The sequence below is a fragment of the Ammodytes marinus genome (genome assembly GCF_949987685.1).
Source record: "Ammodytes marinus genome assembly, chromosome: 1".
NCBI lineage: Eukaryota > Metazoa > Chordata > Actinopteri > Uranoscopiformes > Ammodytidae > Ammodytes > Ammodytes marinus.
In genome coordinates this window covers 32,585,767-32,602,517 of record NC_137230.1, presented here as the reverse complement: position 1 = coordinate 32,602,517, position 16,751 = coordinate 32,585,767, and the positions used below count along the sequence as shown (strand labels likewise).

Here is a 16,751-nt window from a genome sequence, read left to right as displayed (position 1 = left end):
CGGCATATAGTATTTATCTTCATATCACCACATTTCATATTCATATTATTGTCCATTGTCTGCATGTCTTCGAGTGTGTGAGTGTGCACATGTGTGGGAGCTATTAGGAGGGGTGGTGGCACACCCATCCTCTTATAAAGGCCCCCTGTCATTTTGAGAGATCAGAAGCGGGCTGTGAAATCCAGCTAATAGTCATTATGGGATCCTGGTCCCTGCACAGCCCTATATACCTGCTTGCCAAGGCGGCTCCCCTCACACTTCATATTTGCATTGTGTCATCTTATCAGCATTCACCCAGACAGAGGACAGATCACGCTAGCAGACTGACAGCCCGCATCACTAATATGAGTAAATAAGACTGAGGGAGAGAGAGGAGAGTAGTGTGAGGAGAATTAGGTGGCCTGAAAAAATATCACAAAGACATGATACAACGGCACAACCTTGCAACACTAAAAATAGCCTGCTGAACCGTATTTCTTTATTTTTCTTCTGATGTAAAATTAATGTCCGTAGTCGTTGTAGATGGCCCTAGCATTTCGATGTGATGATGCCCCCCCTCCCCCCTCCTGTTCTGACCGGGTGAGGAAGGGTGAACTCTAAGAACCCTGTGTGCTCAGTCACTTCTGCTGGGCCCATGCAGTCAATAAGGCTATTTCTGATCTCCGGATGGCTAGGGTTTCAAAGCCTGTTTAAATGGGCTCCCACAAAGCCGGAAGCACCAACCTCAGTCAGTCCTCTCTCTCTCTCTCTCCCACCCTGTCCCTGTCTCTCTCTCTCTTTCCTCCTCCACTCTTTCTCTAAATATTGAGAGGGAGAGAGCTCAGCTTGCCGACCCCCTCGGTCAAGAGGAGGGGAAGGGAGGAGGGTCCACATGCGCGCTGGTGAGGAAAGACAGGGAAGCGCAGGGTCAGGGCTCCCGGTGCTAAGCTGTGAAAGGCAAACGTTTGGCAGAGTAATTACACGCAGCACTGCTCTGGGAGTGATTAGTGATAGTTGTCTGTTCAAAGTGTTTGGCGCTCGCAGCCTTTATGGGCTACGCTTGCCTTCCCTTCGCCTAATGTTTAGATTGCATTTGCATCAGGCACCATAGAGAGAGAGAGTTGCATGTGTCAACATAAACAGTGGCACACGGAAGCTGCTGCTCACTAAATGCAGTGCACTCGCGCTTGTGTTTCGCCGGTGCTTAAATATATATTTTACTAAACATCCAGGAGAGATCGTTAAATTGTTGCTGAGTATCTTTCACAAATCATTTCTTAGAGTTTTGTCGAGATGGTAGTTGAATTAGCTGGTATTGTATTATAATGTTGAGTATCTTTTGATTTATGAAATATAAAAAAGGCTTTATCCAAAATATGTTCTGTAAATACTAATGACACTAATATGTGGTCAAAATGAAACAAAGATTTTAACTCTGGCTTTATCAAACATAATTTTCATATTTTTAAAGATGCAAATGTACTCACAATTAGTTAGATATTGCCAAATGTGCATATCTATTCAAACATTTATAACGAAAAGTGGTGATTCAAAAAATAAATGTTTTTCGTGTATGTAATCAACTGGCAAAATGGTATGATGTCTATTAGTTAAAAATGCTACCCCATTCACCTGCAGTGTCTCACCTTAAAGGGCCAACACCCCTGACATTCAACATATATTTAAATGCTGCTTTAGAGATGCATTGACTAACACTGTATACTTCCTGGATATAATGCCTCTCCACCTGGCACAACACAACCCTCTGTGTTCCCAGGTCAGGTGACACTGTGGTGCATTGCAATCACTGTGCTCAGGTGGTGCACACCGGCCTGCCAGCCTTTGATGTCCTTGCTGTGTAAATGTTGGCTAGCAATGCTATCCCAGCACGGCCTGCAGATGTGCCTGCAAGCTGTAAGGTGAGCACCAACACTCAGGAGTTACGTGTCCGGTTGTAAAGCACACACACACGCACGCACACACACACACACACACACACACACACACACAGATAGAGGGAGTGGCAGGGGCTGGAAACAGGAACAGACGGATATACAAGGTAGAAGACATGTGGGATTAGTGATGATGTTAGCATGGGAACTGTTTTGATATAAATAGTCATTCTGGCTCAATGATTGCCCCTATGTTGAGAGGAAACACGTCTAATTATGTGGCTGTCCTGTTTCTCTAAATAGAGTATTAAAGGCGGAGTCAGCTATTCTGGTGAACGTGTGTTGTTAAAAACCTGTTTTGTCAAAATCAGTGAATATCTCCTCACGATCCGCTGCCTATACGTACTGTGTGTGCGCTGAAAGAAAATCCAGAGGTAATACACAGCCTAGGCTCTGTAAACCAGCATGTTGCTAGCTACAGTTACATACCCTTTGTTTACATACCAGTTTACAGACTAGGCTGTGTTTTAACACCATATTTTTTTCCAGCGCATACACATTATGGACAGATAGCATATCGTGAGGAGATATTCACTGATTTTGACAATAAGTGACATAAGATGACAAACATTCTACAGAATCGCTGACTCCATCTTTAACTCAGAACAAACCATTTATTTTCGTTTTTTACAAAAAAGCTTGTGTTTCCACCAGCTCTGTCCCGTTGAAAAGCCAAGCAACACTTGCAACATATTTTAATCCTATTTATATCTTTTGAGGCCTTACAAAAACACCTTAACAACTCAGAATACCGTGTATCAAAGGGGGATGATAGGCGTCATATTTCAACACCTTATCACACTTAATCCTAACACAGGGGCCGACTTCTTTTGACACGGGCGGCGAGAGAGAGAGAGAGTTGGGTGGCAAAGCGGAGCAGAAAACAAACACAGCCGCGCGGACAGAAGAGGGAAATACCTCAGGGACTTTTGTGGGGATCGGGGAAAGAGGTAAGACACTACCTGTAGTGCAATCCCTCTCCAAATCTTCACCAGGTGTCGGGCATTAAGGGGAGCATCTCCACTTTGGCTTTCTCCACGTCTAGGCTCAATCACCCAGGGCAGTGTGTCAGATGTTGGACAAAACTGATACTCTCTCCAAGAAGAAAAGGGAGGAGGTGGTAGTGGAGGACATGGGGCTCAGTAGCACAGTTTCTGATGGTTAAAAAAAGAAAAAAAAATATAAAAAATATTCACCATATCTTATACAAATGCCCCTTCTGCAGAGGTAATTCCATTATTTTTTTGCCATGATTCTCATCAATGTTTGACATTTAAATATTCAATTACATGTGAAATGAGTCTTCTGAGAATACAGTACTTTGAGACAGACTTTGCAGTTAGACAATAAAAATATCTATGGGAAGCCGAGCTGAACACTTTGGCTTTTAATGAGTCAAGATAGATCTGGAATAATATTACGCCGTCTGTATCCCATTGAGATTTTTAGTTAACTACAAAGACAATTGAGCTATTCCCTGCGTGATAAAAACACAAAGCAAGAAAGGAGTGTATACTATAGAATGATTATTGCTTGATATTAATATTACACTCACCGATCATAAAGACAAGGTTTAAATTAAACACCTGGCCCTGTCAACGTTACAAGCAAGCAAGTGAACTGTTCATGTGTGCAATTGTCCTGAAACAAAACAGTGGCAGCTTCAGGAATCAAGAGAGGTATCAAGAGAGAGAGAGCGAGAGAGAGCAAATAACGTAGAGCTCATGTTGGCATTGTTGTCGCCGCAGATTATACATGACACACAGAATAAAAGGGGCCGATTGTGAGATGTTTAAATGTATCCGAGGCATGGGAGAGAGAGAGAGGGGAAACTTAATACCTCAGCTTTGGGGAGATGGAGAGAATGCGACTGGGCACGTGCGGAATGCAGAGTGGCAGGGAAGAGGGAAAAAAGCGGGCGATCTAAATTTCTAATGCTGAGGATGTTTCCCCATTCTGCTGTGTTTATGAAACATGGCTGCCGGGACTACAAAGGTAAGGAGATACAGCATCAAAGTCCAGCCCCTGACAGAAACAACAAAAAAACAGGCAACAATGCTGCAGTGGAATGCACGGCAAGAACATAATACTGCTCCTACCTCCCTCCTTCTCCTACTCCTACTTTCCCCTAAGCAGTCTCATTTGATTACAGTGTATAGCAGGCCCCAAATCAACCCCCTCGGTCGCATTTCTCACTACCCAAATGCGTGCTGTGTGTGTGTAGGAGGTTGAACACGACTTGCCAAAGTGGCCCGGCACGGGAGGAGAGGTGATGTTTTGTGGAGGAGAGTCCCTCATTTGGGGGAACAAAAGAACATGGGAATGGGTGAGCCGAGGTGTCTGCGGCAGTAGTGTAAAAAGTGCTTGTTGTGTTGTGTGTTGTGTGAGTGTGTGGGGGACTCGAGTCAGAGAGACTGCATGTCTGATGACGCCGGCGCAGGCAGGGCCAGGCGAGCGTATCGCTTACAGACTCCCTCAGCAGAAGCCCCTCACATGTCCGTCTCCAGCCCACAGAGTTTGCCCTCTACTTAAGGCAACAAGAGTCAGAGCTCAGCATTACAAGCCTATTAAAAGATACTTTTAATTATGCCCCCCCCTCCGCCCGCTCTCTCCCGGGATCACTTCTTCCGTGAACTCTTCCGTGTTTCTTTGGCATGTGCACTTAGGAATGGCACAGAGACCGAGAAGCACGTGTTGTTTTCTCCCTCCAATTAAAGGGCATGTTGACAGATTAAGGCTGCTGCTGGTTTGTGCTCCACTAACGCATTTAGGGAAAGATGATGAACATGGGGGGAGGAGGGGGCAGATATTGTGTGTCTGCGTGTGTGTGTGTGTGTGTGTGTGTGATATATATAGAGAGAGGCTGATAGAAATAGGAAGAGAGAGAAAGGGAGAGAAAGAAACACGCACATGAACCCTGAGGGATTAATGTGTTTACATTACCTGGGCTGTGATCTATCACCAACCTCGTCAACTTCTATTATGCATCACATACATAAGCAACCAACAGACCTGGGAGCCCCCCCCCCCCCCCCTTCCTTTGCAACTCACTCACACTATTGCAATTGGATTAAGTCGGTGCAAATATCTAGGGCACAAGCTCCCACACTGTGGTTTTAGCATTCTGCTAGTCATTTGATTTTGTTACGTTGTATCACTTTACCTTCACCAAGGCCTTTGCAGCAGGAGCAGCACCTCCTACACGCCTCCAGAGGTTTAGGTAGAATGGGAATTAGATGCATTACCATATGGCACCTATATAGCACCTTTAACGCAAACATGTTTAGATTAGTGGTAATGTTTAGACAACAGTCAGGCGCGTATAAGTGATCAAAAAATGAATCACAATATACAGGTACAAGCTAGTGAGTGGAATAAGGGAATGTTGGTGTTGAATTTTCTAACGTGAGGTGTAATTTATCCCAGCCAGCACGTCTGTATTGTGTGTAAAACACTCAGTTTGATAGGTCTGGCATCTCTATATAGATGCTGACAGTGGAGTCTGCAGCAAGGGCCCCTGAAAGAGCTCACAGTCACACTCCGGCTTCATTATACCCAATCAATATTAGTTTAGTCACTGAGTCTATTGACCAATTTCTGAAATAATATTACAGGTCATTTGTCTTGTCATGGACTAGGGAGAATTATCCCTTTTTATAACCATCCCCCCATTCGGGAAAAAAACAATGGGTGTTATGGGGGTGAGGGTGGATACGGCCTATGGATACAACTGTAAATAAATATATATTTTGATAAAACACTGGAAAATCAATGGGTGCTTCCTGTGATCCGTCTAGGGCGAATCAATCATAATCTGCGCGGCTGCCAGCGCGTGGTGCAGGCAGGGAGACGGCATGGCAGTGAGAGAAGGCTGCAATCTTTGTCTGATACCTCTCATTTTGGAATCGCTTCTCATAATAGGGTCATCATTTCATCACTTAGCCAATCCAGAGCCCTGCCACTCAGCCTGAAGGGGGTCATGGGGAGAGGAGGGGGTAGACAGGGCCCCATCAGGAGTAAACTGAACACACACACTCATATACACACACACACACACACACACACACACACACACACACACACACACTCAATACATCTTCATTCAGGTCAATAAAAGAAAAACTAAACAAGATATCACAAAAACAGATTCTCTCTCCAGAAACCATATTGTGCCCCATTGAGCCTAATGTCATTTGTGGGATTTTTAAAGCCAAATAAAAACATCACATTTGAACTGTGTATTGTGGGTTGTGATACTTATTAATATAAACAAGTAAAGAAGTGTAACAACAAGATATTTCTTAAAGAGTAAGAGACAGTTGATTCAACAATTTGAAACAGACACAATATTATATGTATAAGCATAGAACTGAGCATTGTATTAGAGTGTGTATACATGTGTCCAATACTTTGAATTTCAAATAGTAAATAAAGGGAATTGAATTGGTGCTGCAGTAAAGTTTTATTTGTGTGTGTGTGTGTGTGTGTGTGTGTGTGTGTGTGTGTGTTTGTGTGTGTGTGTGTGTGTGTGTGTGTGTGTGTGTGTGTGTGCGTGTGTGTGTGTGTGTGTGTGTGTTGGCAGGGGAGCATTTCACTGACTGCTTGGTGACATGAGAAGACTTGCTCAACACGGATCTGAACAAATTCAAAACAAAGACAAACAAAGAGTCAGTAATTATTTTAAATACATTTAGAAAAAGAAAACAACTTTTTAACAGTGACTACAAAAACACTAAAACTACAGTGATGTCATAACTGTCACATTATGAAATTCATAAATATAATGGGTAAATGTACTCTTGTACTTTAATTATACCAGCAAAGCATAGCTGTGTATAGGATGACAGTTGTTTAGTCAAGTGGCATAGTGCACATATGTTTAATCATTTAATAACCCCCTCTACAGAAAAAAATAAATAAATGCAAGGTCAAAAATAAATTACATCCATTATTTGCAGCAGATCTCCCCAAAGCATTTGGAAGCGAAAACTGTTTTGAATTTCAATTGGCTTCCTAGTGGCAGAAGCCCTCAGCTAATACATCAAAGAAAAATTGGTGTCAACTAATCGGTTTAGGACACAGATTTAGAATGGCTAAAAAATCCCATGAATACTTCAAGCGTTTATTTATTTATTTTCTTCCTGTATAAAGGCTTGGGAGCAGCTGACTGACCTTGTGCGCTCCAGAAACCTGTCCGCCACTAGACATTAACTGACTGTTTAACTCGCCCAGCCACGCAATTAGTCCGCCACAACGCATAATGTTGTGTAATAATACCCTCTATATCCAATTTAGATTACGCTTGCTCCCTCAGGCATTTTAAGTGGCATGCATCATCTTTCATTCACTTCGTTCGTGGCCACGTAAAGCCGTTTCCATGCGTCAAAACCGCGAGGTCGTTGTCTCAGAAAAAAAGAAAAAAAAACACTAACACAAACACAAACGATAAGAGGCAGCGACAAAGTCAGACGCTGTCAAGACAACAGATATTTAGATTGACGTATTGCGTGAGAACGGCACACTTTTACGCATCTTAAACCATAGAATACAAGCGCATATGAGCAAAACTATACTCACCTATACAGTACACCTCCTCGTTTATCAGTGCAGTGCTGAGAGGGGGAAGCAGCAGTTGCCATAACCTACTCCTATTATAGGCTTGGTGATCGCAAATTATGGGTCCTCCTCCTTTTTCTTCAAAGAGCGACTATGAACCAAAACGCGTTAAAAAGGAGGACATATGACACACCAGGATACGTTGACATTTATTTTACGCAATCAATACACATAATAAATAATTTCACTTTTTTTTTCTCTTTCAATTTGCATGGAACAAAGTTTCGTAAAATATTGAAGTTTTCTTTTAAATCTCTAAAAAAAATACAAATACATGGCACACAATAATTTCAATATTTATAAAAGGAAAATGCCCGTATCTAACGAGGACGTTTTATTATGCTATTTTCCCCATAACATAAAGTAAGGTTGAATGTTCAGCCCGAGCAGCGGATTCAAGTTGCTTCTTCTTGGAGCTTGTTGTTATGAGAAAAAAAAAGTTCCAGTAATTAGTTGATTGTCTAAACTCTACAGGAGGCTATGAAAGTAGGTCTCATCGTATCACTGTCATCTGATTAGGCTGTACTGTAGGTTCGCTTTATGCGTATCCATCCTTCCTTCTTTATTTCTCTCTCTCTCTCCCTCTGTCTCTCTCTCTTTCTTTTTAAGTGTGCGTCGGCTCCCACTGTACCAGCGTCATCAGTCGTTTGCTCTCTAGAGGTTTTCAGAGCGTAAAGAACACGTGACAGTGTGTGCACACACTCTTTAGCAGCGCCTACAGCGATCCCTTTCGGCTTATCTGGGACTTGAACTGGAAAGTCAATCACCAGAATGAAAAAGGCTTGTATGTGTCTGAAGCACAGTGAATAATAATAATAAAAAAACTTCTCATACATGTTTATTTATTTTTAGTAATAATATGTATATAGCCTAATTCAATTTAAATATACGTGCGTAAACGTGCAACACGTGTACACCAAATTGAATAATGTAATTATGCAATCTTTATAAATTATTGTTAGAATAATTTCAGAAAAATATAATTTATTTTTTTATGGACCTACCGCATGACAGACATATTTAGGTGTTTTATGTCAGTTAAATATAAATGCGTAATTGCCGATAACCGGGGCGTAATAAATAATTCTAGGCTGTCCACTACTCCAGCCTTTGAAACGTATCTGCGGTGATCAAATGAGATTACATCCACGGGTCCAGGCGGATTTGGTGTAGTTGGCACTAATCTGCCCTGGCTTGAGGGTTTATGACTTTCTGTGAGTGTGTGTATCTGACTGCTTTATTCCCGGATCTGTTGCAAAAACTATTTAGCCGTCGCCGCCGTAAATCGTTCAAACCCAAGTGACGGCGCAGATAAACAACCAACATATAAATGTCCATGAATGAGGAAAAAGTTTGTTTTCTACACAACAGATGAAGTTGTCCAAACGACTGCTCACACTATCTTACTTTATACTTTTCGCTTGTCATAAATCTTACCGATGCAATATTCGTCAGTGGTATTATGAAGTCGACTTGCACAATAGCAGTAATCCATTTAGAAAAACTCCCAATGCGGATTTTAACACGAGGCGCGGGGATCACGGAGCATCTTTCGGTTGATTTAACGCACATACTTAAAACAAAAAGGGAGATTTTTTTTTTTACGCACCAAGAAAGAATAACAAAAAAACACAGCACGGCGGTGCAGCGGTAGGTATCTCGCGAGCCCCCACATCCTGGCAACACAACAGCCGATTTGTTATTGATCAAGTGTGAAAGTGACTGCTTCGTATTTGGAGGAAAAAGAGAACGAAGAAGAGAGTTTTGGCAGTTGACAGACTCGCATGATGTCGCCATCTCCAAAGGGGGGGCTGCCAGGCGCACTTGAGACTCACTGCAACGAGCCTTGTTAAAGAGGGCGAAAAAAAATAACAGAGAAATAGAGAATGAGAAGGATTGTTAGTTAACGCGAGAGAGGGAGGGAGGGGGACAGAGAGAGAGAGAGAGAGAGAGAGAGAGAGAGAGAGAGAGAGAGAGAGAGAGAGAGAGAGAGAGAGAGAGAGAGAGAGAGAGAGAGAGAGCATGGATTTGGGCAGGGCTGTGGTTACCAAGCATAAGCTTTCCTTTTCCCTTTCAGTGACTACACCCCGAGAGGAGGAGCGTAGTAGGCGTCAGGATCCTCAATTTTTCAACTTAGCATCTTGGCAGGACATTTTCCCAAGCAAAGCCCCCGTCCAACGGGTAACAAGAGAAAAAAAAAACTTCTGCGCGCGGGCATGAGAGCGACGGTGCAACTCAGATAAGGGGAGCAACAGCAACACAGCAACAGAACGAAAAACAAAACGAGACAAAACATCCGACGGGCAGTGGCTGTGACTGGGCTGGCACTGGCAACGACAAAAATAACCCAACCAACATTATAAAGCCTCTCTTCATTGAATCACGTTTACTTATTTTTTTTGCCTTCACCATTGTCATTTAGAAAGGGGCGGCGGACAGACAGCGGGTCTGCACACACACACACACACACACACACGGCTGCTCTATGCGCTCCGACAGCAGCAGCAGCAGCGCATGAGAACATAGAGGCGGTGGGAAAGTGCGCTAGTTAAGTGGCTTCTCTACTTCTCCGGGCTCCAGCAGCAGGCATGGCGTATCCCCAGGGCTACTTGTACCAGCCGTCCGCTTCTCTCGCCCTGTACTCGTGCCCTGCCTACAGCACCAGCGTCCTATCGGGACCGCGGACCGAGGAACTTGGGAGATCCTCTTCGGGATCTGCTTTTGCGCCCTATGCCGGATCTACCGCGTTCTCCAGCGCCTCGCCAGGCTACAGCACCCACCTACCGTACACTAGTGCGGACGCGGCGGCTGCTGCCTCATTCACCTCATACGTGGTGAGTAAACTAAAGGTGATTATTCAATAGAAATGGGAAGTAAAGTAAAAAGCTAAAAGGGTATTAACTCGTTGTTATGGAAGTGTCCGCTGTGCACTCAGAGGCGTGCCATTAAAGAGGACATTATGCGCCACTGAAAAGTGCATGGATATAATATTACAGAATGGCCAGACCAGAAAACATGTTGTTAAGTTAACGAGGCAATTTAATTGAGTGTTGTGCTATTATGCAGTTATTTAGTAAATTGTAGTCTTTTATGAAAAAGAGTAGGCAGATCATTGCCGAAGCTGCTGTGCTTATAAGTGACTGCTACGCACCGTGTGGAGGCAATTTAGGTCACTGTGTTTGTTCCTTGCCTTATCTAGTTGTGCTAGTAACTTCATATTACAACTTAGGCGATATTGCAAAAGACCGAGGAAATGTGTCTCTTACTTTAGCTGTTTTCTTTGAGAGTGATCCCATGGCAACACAAGTCATTTATACATAAATAGGCCCAGTTTAAACAGACAGAGGAAAAGGCAAATACACAGTGTTAGGCCCGTAGTGCACAATGGCAACTATCATAATTGCAAATTATTTATGTATTATTTTAATGGCGTGTAAAATCGCTTAGAACATGTAAATAATAATACAAGAACATAGAGAAACAAACATTACATTTCAAACACTCAACCAGGTCCATAAAAAAGTCCACCAACAATGACTGCAAACTTGAACTACTGGATTACAGCCAGTGTATTCGTGTATGTGTGAGTGCATGCGTGTACATGTGTGCGTGCGTGTTTGGTGCGCATGCACGTGTATGCGCGTGCGCGATTGCTCATGTTGACGTGTGCGACTTGTAAGTCCTGTAAACTATTTTTAAGTATGACTGTGGCCAAACTTTTACACACTTTTTTGATTTTTTTTTAATATATATATATTTTTTCTAATCCCAGGGTTCGCCATATGACCACACATCGGGCATGGCCGGTTCCATAGGATACCACCCTTACGCAGCGTCCTTGGGCAGCTACCCTTACGGTGACCCGGCATATCGTAAAAACGCAACCCGGGACGCCACTGCCACCCTGAAGGCCTGGCTCAACGAGCACCGCAAGAACCCTTACCCCACCAAAGGGGAGAAGATCATGCTGGCCATCATCACCAAAATGACCCTCACCCAGGTCTCCACTTGGTTCGCTAACGCCCGGAGACGGCTAAAGAAGGAAAACAAGATGACGTGGACCCCCCGGAACCGGAGCGAGGACGAGGAGGAAGACGAGAATATTGATCTGGAGAAAAATGATGACGACGAACCAATCAAGCCCGGCACAGACAAGGGAGACTCCACAGACACAGAATCAGGTCGGTAGTGCAAAGGGGGGGAGAAAAAAAAAGGCAAAAAAAAAAGAAGAAAATCATCAATTTTTCATCGCAGTCGTTTTCACTCAGGGTGCGAAATTGATTGCTGGTTAATGGTGGTATATTATTTATAATGGGACAATTGCTTTAAATAATAATCACCTTGAACTCCCCTCGTTTGACTTCTCGGAGGGCAGAAATTGCTGGTGACGTAAAGTGTTTAGCAGTCAATTTATCTTTAACTGCATAATAAGGATACAGCTGGTGCACCCGCGCCGGCTATTCGGCTAAAAATATTGCCTTTGTATGATAATTATATCCCCCGTTTGGAACGGTTGCTGAATGCTTATTATCATAGCCATTGGTATCATGTGGTGATATTTAATACTGAAAAAATAATTGGAAATTAAAATAGTCGCCATACTGTATTTAAATTGCTCGTGTTTGTGCAGCAGTATATTCTCTTTCATGTAGTTCATCCACCTTTTTGCCTGGCTGGCAAACATATTTATGAGAAAAGTTTATAGCATTTTTAAGTAGCATTTTTATTTTTATACATCCGAGTTCAGTTTGCATCGGTGTTATTTTTTTCCTTATACGATTATATGCTCCAACTGTAGCAACGCCTTTCACGTTACGCTTATTTGGCAAGTAATTGTATTATTTTATTTGTGCTTTTTTAGATCATAAACTGCTGAACCCAGGGGACGTAGGCTGTGACAGATTTAAAGAAGAGAGCCAACATGGCAAAGGAGATGTGGATCCCCTTCTGAGCGACTCGGAGTTAAAAGACCCGGAGGAGCAGAGGACTTCTCCTGCAGAGTTGCTGCTGCCGGATTCCGCAAAACCAACCACTTCGTCTCCCTCGGCGCTGGCGGTGCCCCGGGGGAACCACCAGGCCCTTGCGCTACAAGACAAGCCGTCAGACTTGAGCCTTGCATCGGGCGCAGTGACCAGCAACGTGACCTCTGTTATCCACTCGCCCCCTTCGGCCCCTAAACCCAAACTCTGGTCGCTCGCCGAGATCGCCACGTCCTCAGACAGGTGTAAGGGCAGCAGCGACGCACCACATCATCAGGCATGTCATAGCTCAGTATTGGGCAGCAACGCGTCGCCTTCACGGTCCTCTCCCCAGTGCCATCTCCCCAACAGCACGGTCCTCTCCAGGCCTCTGTACTACACCTCCCCTTTCTACCCGGGCTACACGAACTATGGTGGCAGTTTTGGACACCTTCACAGTACGCACGGCTCGCCGGGCTCCACGGCACATTTCAATGGATTAAACCAGACTGTGTTAAATAGAGCAGAGGCTTTGGTAAGAGAGAGCCAGAAAGTCAGAGGCCAATCGCAGGTAGATCTTTGTAAAGACTCCCCTTATGAACTAAAGAAAGGTATGTCAAACATTTAATACCTGAATATTTTCCAACTCACCACCGCGGACTTTTATTTATTTTTGTGTGGTTGCATTGAGAAAAAAAGAAAAGAAAAAGAACAATGTTGAAGCGAATTCTGAGAACAGTTATTTTCTGAGTAAAATACTTATCTTCAAATTTTTAGTTTCTGAATGGTTAATCCTAAAAATGATGTAACAAGAAATGGTCTTAATCGTTGCTGCCGCCTGAGTCTATTTGTATTAAAGACTAACATGTATATTTAATGTAGCATTTTTGTATTTAAAATGGACAACACACTATCTTTGAAGTAAATTATGGAAAACAAATCTACTTGTGCAGCGATTCTTTTGGGGGGAGTGGGGGGGCAGTTGGTATTGCCTGACATGTGGTTAAAGTGCTTCAGTGCATATTAATCTATACGAACTATTAATTCAATTTTGCACCGTGACAGACGTTTCAATGGTGATCAGGGTTTCATAATATTATGGTAGTGAGAGCTCTGAAAAGGAAAGCAAAGGCCTACATTCAGCTAAAGGAGGTTGGAATATCTAAACAATAAAAGGGATCAGTTTCGTTTTAGGTGGTGCACATATCCATAGGTTATTTTTGTGAATGAAAAATGTGGGGATGTATATTTTGGTCTATTGCTTATCATCAGTTTATTTATTTTTTCTTTAACTGCATCCAGGGCCTTCTCTTTCTTCCCTTTTTCACCTCAGCACGTTTTCTAAAAGTGGATATTGATATAATAACACCGAGTCGCAGTCATTTAACCCAATTACCTACCGTGTTTTATGCAGAGCAATCAGGTGGTGAACTCCGGTAATGAGCTCGATTTTATGCCAAATTTAGACCTCATTACTATTTTCCAAGGCGTGGCAAAGCTGTTAAAAGGGAAGCGACCATGCATTTCGAACATACTGGCCTATTATATATCATTAATGGAGAGTCTCTTTACTCGTGCGTTAGATGTGAAACACTGATGTTTGGGAGAAAAGAGAGAATGCTATCATGCACACAGCTATTAGTGTGTGTGTGTGGGTGTGTGTGTAGCCAGTAGCCATGCAGGCAGGCACTGTCCTCTAACTCTTCCAACTTCTGCAGGTAGGTGTCACACTTGCTCCTATAATTTCAGGGGGATACAACGCTCTTTGTTAATCCGTCACGGAGACATATCTCTGATCAAATGGCCTAGTTAAAAAAAGAGAGTGGAGCCAATGGGCCACAAACACAATGATCACAGTTATTATGAGGATTATAGCAACTTTGACAAGTGGATGAAAAAAAGAGAGAGGCCCGAATAACGTAGTTGGCCAACATGCCGAGAGAGAGAGAGAGAGAGAAAAAAAAGGAAAAAGCATATTGATATTTCCAAGGCACAATTGAGATAATAAAGCTGGTTTTCCTGGTGGTTTATTACAATCGCAGCTATTCATTCAATAGATTCAAAGAGAGAAATTATATGATTTCCTTATGAAAAAAATAAAATTATAATAATAATAATAATTTTGTATTATCATTTCGAAGTTTCCTCAGCATTGCAGCAGCTGTGCCACTATGCCTTTGTAGCATATAGGCCTATTATTTTGTATTTTTTTTTTTTTTTGGTAAATTTGGCTTTTCCTTTTTTCATATTTGTTTATTCAACGATACATTCAAATGTCACTGAAATTGTATTACCATAAACCAACAATGCAATCCTTACAAGGTCATTATTATCATTATTATTATTTTTTATTATCATTATTACTAATGTTGCTATTGTTGACCTCCAGTGAAGTGGGACAGCATGCTCTTGTTTATGGCTGCCATTAATCTCTATAGTTTACTTTCCCCCTTCTCCAATTTTGAAATCTCCCCTGAGGTTTGAGTAATTCCCTTAGCCTTAATGTCCTCTATTCGGGCCCTCTATTTTAATCTGACAGAGTGTGCTGGAGCAGTGATTGCGACACATCAGCCGGCTAAATAGCATAATTATGTTTTTTCTTTGCTGGTTCCCGGGGGGATTTCAACTGTTCGATGCAATGTCCCCTAAGAGAGTATTACAGTTTTATTCGAAAATGGCGTTGTTTTCTCAGAATTGATCGAAGGAGCAATGTTTCACAGGGACTATATACACACTATTTCTAGGGTGTAAATCATCTGAGACTGGGTAAATAATGAGACGGTTATATGTCAGGTTTATTCAGAATTGTGTGGACGTGTGTGTGTGTGTGTGTGTGTGTGTGTGTGTGTGTGTGTGTGTGTGTGTGTGTGTGTGTGTGTGTGTGTAGCCTATGAACGTGCGTGTGTGGCAGGGGGATATGCAGTTTGAGAATGCTGATATGCCGTTTGATAATGTTATTACAACTAACTTTGTTAATGCGAAAATACAAGGGACATGTTGGGAGAGGGGGGGGGGGTCATAAATCTACACTGTCAGCGCAGGGGGCAGGCCTGACACAACATGTAAACTTCCATGTAACTGTTTAAACAGCAAAACAATAGGCCTATTTACTTTTTTACGTGCAATGCTGTTTTGCATAAGGAATTATTTTGTGTGTCTCCTCCAATTGTTATCAAATCACCCAATGGGAGAACAACTAAAAAGGTATGCTCCAGTTTGCATTAATGCTGTGTTCCAAAATTGATCAGGCTTTTTATTATCATTATTTTCCATACTAAAATTATGAATATTATTGTGTGCTTGTGGACATTATATGGGTGTAAATTAAGAGTTTGAATCCGACGGTGTATTTTAATAACACATATAAAGGCAACCTACGACAGCTTTGATCACTGCATTTCTGATCACCATTTTCACCATGGGACTGAAAAAAAAGAAAACCTACCATTTCGCTAAATAAAAATATATATTTGATCGTTGATTATAGTTGTTCGAATTCTAGCCGTGATATTAAAACAGTCAATTAGCCTAACCCCAAATGGCTTGAGGAAGCGGAGCGAGATAATATGCAGTCCTTCAGGGGGGAGATACAAAACCCAGCAACTTTACACAAGAAGTCCCGGGCTTCTTCCCCTGCACTTGAATGGCGTGTCGGTTCATTGTTGGGATTGCTACAATGTGAGAATACTAAGTAGGGGTGGAAACCTTTCCCACGTGTGGAAAACTGGGTTGGAATAATCCGACAGGAGACGAGGCAGAAGAGAAGAGAGGAGGATAAGGTCTGTAGCCTTCACTCCCGACTTTGTTACTGGTGCGTTCACAAGCAGATTGTGGGCTGTTTGGGAAAATGCTACTTATTGCTATCGTAATATCAATTACAATATTTTTTCTTCTTCCTGGAACGGAACCTAAAATAAAAGCCATGCACTGATTGGCCATAGCCTATAAGGTCTGAAGGCCGCGACCAAAGGTCCATTTACATTTACTGAATTAACTCATATGCTTAACACCTGTAGCCTACAATTCAAATGCTTTGCCTCACCACCAAAATCGAACTCGTGCAAAATCAGTAGGCTATGTGTGTATTGCTCTGCCTATACCCTATCAGTTGAAAGGGAAAAAAGTCAGAAACTGACAGAAACAACTTTCATATTCCGTGGCATGTACAGAAAAAAGAAACCGCCTCTTTGCGGGCTCCTCTGCCAGTTCACGTATGTGCATATCTCTTCTAAAGGCAGATTTATGT

The 16,751-nt window shown here is 42.5% G+C and overlaps 1 protein-coding gene across 2 annotated transcripts; it reads left to right on the top strand.

The window, feature by feature from the left end:
- The first annotated feature begins 9,707 nt into the window (after positions 1-9,707).
- Positions 9,708-13,445, top strand: irx5a (iroquois homeobox 5a). Of its 2 annotated transcripts, none has more exons than XM_080037337.1 (3): positions 9,708-10,381; positions 11,320-11,728; positions 12,409-13,445. In XM_080037337.1, exons 1-3 carry the CDS (start codon positions 10,136-10,138, stop codon positions 13,131-13,133), a joined length of 1,380 nt encoding a protein of 459 aa, XP_079893463.1. In that variant the 5' UTR covers positions 9,708-10,135; the 3' UTR covers positions 13,134-13,445. The 2 variants fall into 2 exon arrangements, with proteins under 2 accessions (XP_079893463.1, XP_079893462.1); XM_080037336.1 differs by having other exon boundaries at positions 9,708-10,396.
- The last annotated feature ends 3,306 nt before the right edge of the window (positions 13,446-16,751 follow it).